The sequence below is a fragment of the Sander lucioperca genome, chromosome 20, assembly GCF_008315115.2.
Source record: "Sander lucioperca isolate FBNREF2018 chromosome 20, SLUC_FBN_1.2, whole genome shotgun sequence".
Lineage (NCBI taxonomy): Eukaryota > Metazoa > Chordata > Actinopteri > Perciformes > Percidae > Sander > Sander lucioperca.
Genome location: NC_050192.1, coordinates 5,211,982 through 5,223,363, shown reverse-complemented (window position 1 = coordinate 5,223,363; position 11,382 = coordinate 5,211,982). Strand labels below are relative to the sequence as shown.

The 11,382-nt window shown below is 42.6% G+C and overlaps 1 protein-coding gene across 5 annotated transcripts in view; it reads left to right on the top strand.

Annotated features, from left to right (window-relative positions):
* LOC116059974 overlaps positions 1–11,382 on the top strand; it is an 86,510-nt gene that overhangs the window by 35,551 nt on the left and 39,577 nt on the right. For all 5 annotated transcript variants that reach the window (XM_035995877.1, XM_035995878.1, XM_031313259.2 and 2 more), the window contains one exon: positions 4,986–5,186. In XM_035995877.1, the coding sequence (XP_035851770.1) occupies positions 4,986–5,186 (201 nt within the window). The remainder of the gene's footprint in view (positions 1–4,985; positions 5,187–11,382) is intronic.

Sequence of the window (11,382 nt, the reverse complement as noted above, 5' to 3'; positions counted from 1 at the left end):
GTCAGGATCCCTCTATGCTTGTAGTTTGATTTTATGATGACTAGGAGGTCAGTGTCAGAAGAATGGAGGGCTCTACTGTAGCGGTGGAGTGGGGGCTGAGGAGGTTGGATATGTAGCAGGGAGCCAGGCCACTGGGAGTTTTTAACTTTAATTAGCAAACGTTAGCAATCTAACTAGCGATCAACCAATACTGGTTTTTCATGGCCAATACGGATTATTAGTATTTAATGAAACCGATATACATAACCAATATTTGGAACCAATATGCATTTACAGTGAAAATGAAAATCTTAAAGTGAAAATTAAGAATGTGGGATGTTGCAAACTTGTTTAGATGCTTTAAGCAATTATTTAATAAATTAGAAACTTTCAACATAATACACAATAAAAGATAGTTTTGTGGGCGGGACATTAAGTGAGACTCAGTAGTGAGTGAAACCGAAGCAGGGAGGGACAGTCACAGAGCTATGGCGAAGCCAAAGTAGCGCACTTTTTAATTAATTAACGTTATCCAAAAAACGGGCCGATAATCGGTCTATCCCTAATTCTAACACACTGCACTATGATGCTGTTCATGGTAACCATTATACCTGCCAAACATCAGCATGTTTGCATTGTCATTGAGAGCATGCTCATATTATAGCATTTAGCTCAAAGCATCTCACAGAGCTGTTAGCGTGACTGTAGACTCTTGTTTTCCATAATTTTATCAAGTGTTTTGTCTATAACATTTTCAAAATAAATCCGTTTGAAAGAGCCCAAGAGGTAACATCTTAAAATTACTTGTTTTGTTGGCCCCACAGTCCCAAAGTGAAAGGTATTACGTACATTTACAATGATATAAACTAGGGCTGTCAAACGATTCATTTTTTTAATCGCGATTCATCGCCAAATTTCTATAGTTAATCACGATTAATCGCATGTTTTATCACATGAATAAAATTGTATTATTTTGCATTTCAGAACTGTTTTTAAGTACATATTAACAATGGAAAGCAATTCTTACCAGTGTATCTTAATTGGGAATCAAATTAATGCAAAGAAAGTTACTTTTTGAACTTGACTTTAAGATTTGTATTTGTTTATTTTTTATTTACTGTAAACAAAAGAAACATGTGAATCTGTCATTATTGCACAATTCCTCCAAGTACCTAACCTAACACTTTGCTTATACAGTACAAACAAAAACCGGATGCACAGCAGGACATTTGTAACCTTTACGTTTTTCTAATAGGGAATGTAACAATTCTCCTGGACAGAAAAAGGGGTGGACAATGTCCCAAATGACAAAAACAGTCAAAAAAACAATACAAACAACACAGTCCTAAAACTGTATGCTGATATACATAGTCAATATAGTGTGCAGTAACTCCTAAATAATTTTGATTACTCACTGACGTCCAGTGATCACCGGTTAATGAGACAGCGTTTGCACTCTGCAACAGTTCCAGTTGGGCTGCTTTCTCTGTGTCATACAGGCTGTGTATGCGTGAAACTACTGTTCCCCTCGACAACTTTTTAAAAGTAAACTTTCCATTCAGAATCTTATTGGCATCCATTTCAGCGTCTCGCACTCGCCATCCACTCAAAACGTTAGCCTACTACTATTTGGCCGGCTCGCAAGCCCAAACAAGTGCAGGCGTGCCTGTTGTTTTGTTTCCGGTCTAGCTCGATCAGGTGTGGTGTTGTAGTTTTTCTAACGTTACTAGTTGTTACAACAGCAAGTGAAAAAAACTACAAAGTTTGCTTGGCCAAAACGAACGTTAATCTCGCGATAAAAAAATTGAAACGGTTAAAATAGGTTTGCGTTAACGCCGTTAATAACGCGTTTAACTGACAGCACTAATATAAACCATAGAAAACCAGCAAATGTTTTGAATTCTTGCCTGATGAAGGACTTACACGATTAACTGATTATCAAACCTGATTTTTAGACTGATTTTCATTATTAGATTAACATTATTAATGTGCTATTAATTTTGTTTTAATACATTACAATACAATACAATTTGGCTTGAGCACTGCACTTAATGTTTTTTATGTTGTTTCCATCTCTTTGTGGCTCTCAGTAATGTCTCAATTAGACATGCTGTCCTTCCTCCGTGACTTCTGCCTTGTTACAGACGGCAATGTGCTTATCTGAGCGCTCACTGTGTCAGGTCTTTGTGTCAGCCCATGTTGCCCAACAAAAGCAGAGTAAATGCTATGTGTGTGTGCATGCCTGTGATAGATACCCTGTGTGTGTGTGTGTGTGTGTGTGTGTGTGTGTGTGTGTGTGTGTGTGTGTGTGTGTGTGTGTGTGTGTGTGTGTGTGTCCTGGAGGTGGGTCAGTGAGCTGCTGAGAGAGACATTAGCCAATGAAGACTTCCTCCACCTCCCTCATAGCCCGCTAATCCCTGACAAGGTGTTTAACCTGCTTGCTTGACCCCAAACCTTCATCTGACCCTGAAGACCTTTGCCCCGAGGATGTGGAAGGATCAGGGTGACCGCTGCCATAGCAACCACAGCGTGATAAAATCAACTCAGGGCTCAAGCCGAAAGCTCTGCCAAATGTGAGCTAATGCTCCAGACTGATTTTTATCAGAGACTGTCAAGAAGCACAATTTACATTTGTATAGAATGTGACTGATTTAAAGCTCCACTGAGCAGGATTTTTAATGAAAGATACAGATATGTTATCAGGCTCAATCACAAAGTGGCAGAACTAAGAAGAATATTTTATCTTCAATTGTATGTTGGGGAACCAGGCCCTGTTTTCGCTTGCAAAAAGTGAAAGTATAAGCTGCTGAAGCGCACACAGAGCAATAATAAATAAGTGGCTAAAACAAGACATACAGATACATAGGCAACACATTTATGCATGCAAGAAGCTTCTATTTGTCTCTAGAAACATTCATCTTCCTGACTAGCTGACATATGGCTGACATACAGCAAATTTGTTTAATTGCTCAGTTGAGCAAACAGATCTAAGGAAAATATATCCAAACATACATTTATTGTCTAAAAAAAGAGACCTAAGTGACCAAAAGAGACCCCAGGTCATATAGGCCCGATCCAAAATGACCCAAAATGTGAGAGAATACTGGCAGCAACATGATGCTTCACCAGTTATGATCGAGACGAGCAGGAGTGGATTATATTCTACCATGCACATCTCAGTTGATGACCCTCGGGATCAGAGCTGAAAGTGAGTCTACTCAGACCGCTCTGTTGTGGAAAATTTTGGGCAGAAGAGGCAGTTTGACACAAATGCTGAGTCGCTGAAATGTTCAGCATTCAGACGTGAAATATTTGCATTTGACTTTTGATATTTTGGTTATAAGGACATGAGACCTGACTTGAATTGCACAGCTCTGGTGCACATGAGCATCCTGTTAAAAGTTTACTGTATAAAGTCCAGTTATTTAACTCAGAAGTTTTAAAATAGTTGCTCTTCTCACAAACTTCATCTTGCCAAAGTATAAAGCATTTGAATTAGAAGTGTGTGTTCCGTTCTTCTGACTCTAAGTGGGTGGTAACCAGTGTGTCCAACACCATAATCACAAGATTAATCATTTGTTATCTACCACTGTGTTTGCTGAGTGTCTTTCAATCTTGTAGCTACTTTTGGCTAATGATGGACTAATACCCGGCCTAACTGAAAGTGTGTCCCACCACATTATGTTACACCCAGAGTTATCCCAGGGATTTCCTCTCAACGACTCCTTAATTTATTAGCAACAGTTCCTTTTTTCTCCCCTGAGGGGTTACTTTACCTAGCGTCAGCACACCTACAGACACGTGTGACTTCCCAACTGAAAACACTTTACAGGAGTTTGTGTGTGGGAGGGAGAGTGGACACGTTGCATAACAATTTAGACAAACGGAAAACTTTTTGTCTGTGGAAGCTATTATAATGTAAAAGTTTTTTGAGATGTTGCTGGGAAAGAGAGAGAGAGAGAGAGAGTGTGTGTGTGTGTGTGTGTGTGTATACCTGCAGCAGTGCGTGTTGTGTGAAATCCCCTCGGAGTAGAATGGCAGCTCCACACTCAGCCAGTGTGGGATTTGCATGGGCACTGAGCCACACTGTCACTGATCTGCTTTTAATTGGGTGTGACGATGAGAACTTTGGAGCCTGAGGAGGGAGGTGAGGGTAAGATGTTCTGGGGTGGGGGGGGGTCAGGGTTGTGTGGAGAGTAGGCAGTGTAATTTACAGTAATTTCATGATCCAGTTCAGCAAGTCATTCCAGCTAATTGTGGGTTATTATTTTCAAAAGGTCAACAGTTGTAAATTTTACAGGATGTTCTAATCTTATATTTTGACAATTGTTTCAAGTACTTTCTTTTCTTTCACCTTTTTAACCATGCTAGTAGCATGGCTCTAGGGATGGCAATGTCGGTTTGTCATTTGGTCGGTCGGTCCACTTCAAACTGAAATATCTCAACAACTTTTAGATGGATTGCCATGATATTTGGTACACACATTCATGCTCGCCTCAGGATGAATTACAATAACTTTGGTGATCTTTAAACTTTTGCGGCAAAATGAGTTTCCTCTGAAGGGTGGCTGGGCTCACCCTTATAGATAGGGTAAGGAGCGAGCTTAGGCATCTGGACAGAGATCAATGTAGAAGAAGAGAGAAGATGCCAGTTGAGGTGATTCAGGCACATCCAACTGGTAGGGGTAGACCCAGAGTTGGAAAACATTGCTCGGGAGAGGGATGTCTAGACTACCTTGCCTAGCCTGCTGCCATGGTGATGTGGCTCCATGTAAGAGGCAGAAATTGCATGGATGGATTTTATGTCTAAATGCACGATGCAATAACTGTGTCTGCTTATTGTTAGCAGCTGCGTTGCAGACCCATCAGTGGTCTGTTTACATTTCCAAATGATTCCTCTACATAAAAGCAGACCCGTCTGACAGAAGTAACATAGTTATTTGTTACGTGCTGCAGCGCCGCAGGATATTTTTCTAGTATTTCAGACTTTGTTGTCTCCCCCTGCAGAGCTGTCTCCGGGCCTGGCAGCGCTGACGGTGGGCTGTGACTCCGGGAATCTGGGCTCCCTGTCCCGGGTCCAGCTGCTCCTCCTGGACCGACCGGAGCCCGAGACCCTGCTGAGTCCCTTCAGTCAGGAAGAGGAGCTCTCACCGGTGCAGGACTGGTCCGTTCTCAGGATGCAGTATGATCCAGGATTGACTTCAGCAGGTATAGCGCTTCATGAAAAAGAATCAGAGTCAGAATCAGAATCAGAAAGGGCTTTATTGCCAAGTACGTTGCACATACGAGGAATTTGTCATGGTGTTGTTGGAGCATGTCACACATTCAAATATAAGAAGGATAAAAAGAAAATAAACATACACACAGTATGTATTAATAACGATAAAATAAATTTAAATAAATAGTAAAATAAGTTAAACAGTAGTAAAAAGGAACACTACAGCAGAGTAGGTACAGTGGCATGAGGAGCCAGAGGAGTAGTTTGGAGAGAGTCAGGGTGGTTTCCGGGCCTTGTTTAGAAGGCCAGTGGCGGAGGGGAAAAAACTGTTTATGTGGCGTGAGGTTTTGGTCCTGATGGACCTCAGCCTCCTGCCAGAGGGGAGTGGCTCAAAGAGCTTGTGACCGGGGTGGGAGGGGTCAGCCACAATCTTTCCAGCATGCTTCAGAGTCCTGGTGGCGTATATAGGTCCTGGAGCGGCGGCAGATTGCAGCCAATCACCTTCTCAGCTGACCGAATGACACGCTGCAGCCTGCCCTTGTCCTTGGCAGTGGCAGCAGCGTACCAGATGGTGATGGAGGATGTGAGGATGGACTCAATGATGGCTGTGTAGAAGTGCACCATCATTGTCTTTGGCAGGTTGAATTTCTTCAGCTGCCACAGGAAGTACATCCTCTGTTGTGCTTTCTTCACGAGGGAGCTGATGTTCAGCTCCCACTTGAGGTCTTGGGAGATGGTAGTTCCCAGGAAGCGGAAAGACTCCACAGTGTCAATTGTGGAGCCACAGAGGGTGATGGGGGCAGGTGGGGCTGGGTTCTTTCTGAAGTCCACAACCATCTCCACTGTCTTGGTTGCACCAGGTCACCAGGTGGTCAGCCTCCCACCTGTAGGCGGACTTGTCTCCATCAGAGATGAGTCCGATGAGGGAGGTGTCGTCCGCAAACTTCAGAAGCTTGACGGACTGGTGACTGGAGGTGCAGCTGTTGGTGTACAGGGAGAAGAGCAGAGGAGAAAGAACGCAGCCCTGGGGCGATCTGGTGCTGATGGACTGTGAGTCGGAGACGTGTTTCCCCAGCTTCACATGCTGCTTCCTGTCAGACAGGAAGTCAGTGATCCACCTGCAGGTGGAGTCAGGCACGCCTAGCTGGGAGAGCTTCTCCTGAAGCAGAGCCGGGATGATGGTGTTGAAGGCAGAGCTGAAGTCCACAAACAGGATCCTGGCGTAGGTTCCTGCGGAGTCCAGGTGCCGGAGGATGTAGTGTAGGGCCAGGTTGACCGCATCGTCTACAGACCTATTGGCTCTGTAGGCAAACGGCAGGGGGTCCAGGAGGGGGTCGGTGATGGCTTTGAGGTGTGAAAGCACAAGGCGCTCAAAGGACTTCATAACCACAGAGGTCAGGGCGACGGGTCTGAAGTCATTAAGTCCTGTGGTCCTTGGTTTCTTGGGGACAGGGATTATGGTTGAGGTCTTGAAGCAGGCTGGCACGTGACATGTCTCCAGTGAGGTGTTGAAAATGTCTGTGAACACTGGAGACAGCTGATCAGCGCAGTGCTTCAAGCTGGATGGGGAGACAGCATCCGGTCCAGCAGCTTTCCTGGGATTCTGTCTCCTAAAGAGTCTGTTGACGTCCCTCTCGTGAATGGAGAGACTGTCGTCACTGAGGTGGGAGGGGGGGAGGAGGTGGAGGGGACCTTTAAGGAGGGCATTGGTGGGGGGGGCCACGACCCTGTTGAGGTGGGGGAGGTGGAGGTGATGCACAGTGGCTGTAGCTGTAGGGAGGTGTCGTGGGGGATGGTGTCAGGACTGTCCTTTTGTCTTTCAAATCGACAGTAGAACTCGTTCAGGTTGTTGGCTAGGTGTCGGTCATTGAAGGAGTGGGGGGTTTTAGGCTTGTAGTTGGTGATCTGCCTAAGTCCTTTCCAGACAGTCGCAGAGTCGTTAGCTGAGAACTGGCGTTGGAGCTTCTCAGAGTACCGATGTTTAGCCTCCTTCACTGCCTTGCTAAATATGTACTTTGACTCTTTAAATCTGTCTTTGTCCCCACTCCTGAACGAGTCTTCCTTAGCCAGCCTTAACCTTCTGAGTTTGGCTGTGAACCAGGGTTTGTCATTGTTGTAACTCACCCTGGTGCTTGATGGAACACAGCAGTCTTCACAGAAGCTGATGTATGACGTCACAGCCTCTGTGTACTCATCCAGACTGTTGGTAGCAGTCCTGAACACATCCCAGTCAGTAGAATCCAAACACGACTGGAGATCCTCCACAGCTACACTGGTCCACTTCCTTGATGTCCTCGCTACAGGTTTGCAGAGCTTTAGTTTCTGCCTGTAGGTGGGGATCAGGTACAGATTTAGAGAAATATATAATGATGTATAAATGAAAGCCCATTTTTTCTGAAACATGATAAAGGATTAAGTGTAGCATTAAATGCACCCTAATGAAATTTCACATTTAACAGCTATTATGATAAAACCAAACTTCTCCATAAATAACCAATTTCCATTTTCTCAGTAAGACAAAGTGTTTGCTCGTAAATTTAAAGACTTGAGAGGAAAATGAGAGGAAGTGACATGGACATTTGAGGGAAAACAACATACACACAATTTAAGGCCAGGATTAAACACAAGCCAGCAAAACATACAAATACATTTGATACAGGCAGCTTGTTAATGCAAGGAGCCAAAAGAGGAAGTTCACACTTTGAGTCAGCATCAAGTTTCCTTTCTAGTTACTGAAACTTCTTTTTTCAGTCAACAAGTATCCAAAGTATCTGTGGTTTATTTGTGATTGTGTGTTTGAGTGAGATAAGTGTTTTAAAAAGCCAATTGTGACATACAAGCAATCTCAGTTCACTATTTGTACACCAAGGTTGTAATAGTTTTGCATTTTTCATTAGTTTTTATTTTTATTTCGTTTAGATTTTTTGTCTTCAAATTCAGTTTAGTTTTAATTAGTTTTTAATGCGGGTTTGCTAGTTTAGTTTAGTTTTGCTTTTTTGAAAATGCTTAGTTTTAGTTTAGTTTTTATTAGTTTTAGTCTTTTTTTGTAATATGGGTTAATTCTCAGGTGCAAGATTCAACCTATAACTCAACAAAAACATACAATTTTATAAATATGTATTCACAATATATTCAACAATAACACCAGTAGGCTACATAAAATGTACATATGGGCACAAATATGTAAACAGTCAACACAAGACGCCACAGTAAGTGCAAAATGTGTGAGTGATTTGTGCCAGGAAAAAACCTAAATAGTCAATCGACTAAAGAAGACATACATGAACAGGTGTTTTGAACTTTGGTTCAAGTAAAGTGGTGAACTTTTTGAAGTCAATTGACTCACACAGTTGTGTAAACATCCCAGTATCAATACACATATTAACCCACGCTTCCTCCCGCTTTTGGTGTTCCTGCGTATTAACTAACTAGCAGCTATCGGGTCGCCGTTGAAAGCCCTCCTGTAGTGTTCTCTGTCTTACAGTTGTCTCCGTCATGCTGCCTGACCCTGTATCCATACAGCCATGCCCTGTACCGGGGTTAGCTTCTGTAGCAGGGAAAGGGGGCTTTTGCGTTCTCCTTTACCTTGTTATGGTAAGCTAGGTTAGCCTCCTTGTGCGAGCTTCTCAAATGTACTTTCAAATTCGTGGGATTTTTCCCTTTAATAAATTGTTCACATTTTTTACCACCTTCCACTGCAAGGCACTTGCTTTTATCAGACACAGTCATAATCAAATAGGACTCTGCTGCTTTCTTCCAACTTTCGGTACCGCCATGATGCCAGACGAGGGGGATGGACTACGTTGTGTTCAATTTGACATGGAATGTCGGAATTTCTGGGTTCCCAGTCGGAAACATTATATGTCTCTGGCATAGACTGTATAAAACAGGTCTATGGTCTGAAATGTCAACTCGGAAATCTCGGATCTAATGTTATTTGCTCTATGAAAGACATTGACAAAGATGAAAACTTGGACAAAAGGACATTTACTTGATAATTTTATTTTATTTTAGTTAGTTTTGCAAACAGACATTACAGTTTTCGTTAGTTATCGTTTTTTTTGTAATACCTCGTTTTTATTTTTATTTCAGGTAACGACAATGTTTTTTCCCACCTAGTTTTCGTTATTTCGTTCGTTTTTGTTAACGATTATAACCTTGGTGTAAACCTCCTGCTCTGATAAATCTTTCTGACAGTTTGAATAAGATAGTCTGATAAGCAAAAAACCGTCACTTTAACAGTGAGCAGGCAGACAGGTGTGTGTGTGTGTGTGTGTGTGTGTGTGTGTGTGTGTGTGTGTGTGTGTGTGTGTGTGGTGAAAACATGCATGACCAGACAGCGTGGGGAAAACATAACACTGTAGGTGTGTTTTCTCGGTCCGCGGGCGGCCTTGAGCATAAGTGATGCCTTTAAGGCGGCAAGCAGCTTTTCTTTTAACGAGCTGTGATACCGCCTCTCATCTGCTCCCAGGCATGCCGCTGCGCGCTCTTAACTGCTTTTCTCCGAAGGTGTGGCAGCTCAGAGACAAGGTTTATAGGGATATCAGTATGTGCAATATTAATAAAGATCAAACCGCTGGAGTGGATCATTAACCGGGAAAGTCCGACTAAGATACCTGGAGACACTTAGAACCAAGCACTGCATGCATAACAACGGATAAGAAACTGAGACGACTGTGTGCACAAAACCCATTCAGTCTAGTACCCGTTGTTTATAGTCTGATAACACATCGGAAAGTGAGATAAACACTGTAGACGTTTAAAGGTTCAACCAATAGAACAGTATGCAGATAGTTTTGAGTTTATTTGTCCAGGTTTTTAGATATCTCTCTGAGATTTCTCGCTTTATCCCAATACAATACATCTCAATGCCCCCACAATTCTGTCATCAGAAAGCTGTGGAGGAATAGGGGTTCAGATGCTGTTTGACTATCTGACAAATTGAGGTATACTGACACTTTTAATCTCAGTGGATATTGGCTCAGTCACTTAATTTAAAACCAGTGTAAAAGTCAAATCCAGGAATAGAATTCTGTTTTGGTGCTATCTCACAGTTCAGAGTTCATCTTTCTTCAACTCTGGCCTGCACATGTTTTATGGTTGGCCAATAGAAACAGTGATACACTGTGTTTAGAAATGGAGAAATCCTTATTTTGTGTGTTTGTCAGATGGCCGAACAGCGCCACACCTTTTCAACATCGGACCAACAATTGTTGTAATTGTTGGCCAGGTGTGTTTGGGTGATAAAGTTAGAAGAATTTGACCATTTTATGTCAAGCTCCCTTATTTATTATTCTTCACACAGCTACGTCACTTTTTTATTAGTCCATATCCACGATTTTCCACTTCTGGGATTGCTCCGGTGCCGCAGGAAATTCCACCGGATGCATGTCTTTTCGGCCGATGTCCGTTTCCTTCTGCTTTCTTTGTGTTGGAATTTTAAACTCCGGTCGATTTCTGAGGACTATGGTTAACTGCTCCTCAGATCTCTGCAGGGCAAATCCAGACAGCTAGCCAGACTACCTGTCCAATCTGAGTTTTCTCTCGAACGATCTTTTGAACATACACATGTTCCACCAAAACAAGTTCCTGCTATTTTGCAGCGACACCGTGGCTCCGTGTGGAGCTTAGCGCCGCCCATGACGATTGTGATTGGTTTAAAGAAATGCCAATAAACCAGCGCACGTTTTTTTTCCATCCTGGAATGCTGTGTGGACTAGCCAGACCCTCCTCCTCAACGCTGTGGAGGTAGGTCTGGCAATGCGAGACTACTTTTTTATGTACTACAAACAAGTGCAACACCATGTGCCTTTGATATAGAATTGCCCGAAACCGATGCATAATTTTGTATGATTCAACTGTACACCTTTTTGTATGATTCATTGTGTCTTTCCCGTCTCTAATTTGTTTTAAGAAAACCCCAGACTTTATGTGGCCGTCTCTTTACTCTGGATAGTACACAGACCTCACTTTTAATTTGCACCACTTTCTACTCAAGAAATAGTCTTCAGAAAAAAAAAATTTAATATAATGAGCAATACCATTGAAATTCCATTGAGCTCCATTGTATTGGCATGGCTGCAGAAATATCAGAGGCAAATATCTCAAGACCTGAACAATTAAAACTAAATGTATCTCCATAGCTAGATTTCATCAGAGTTAGGTAAGAACATTTTTGTAACATAG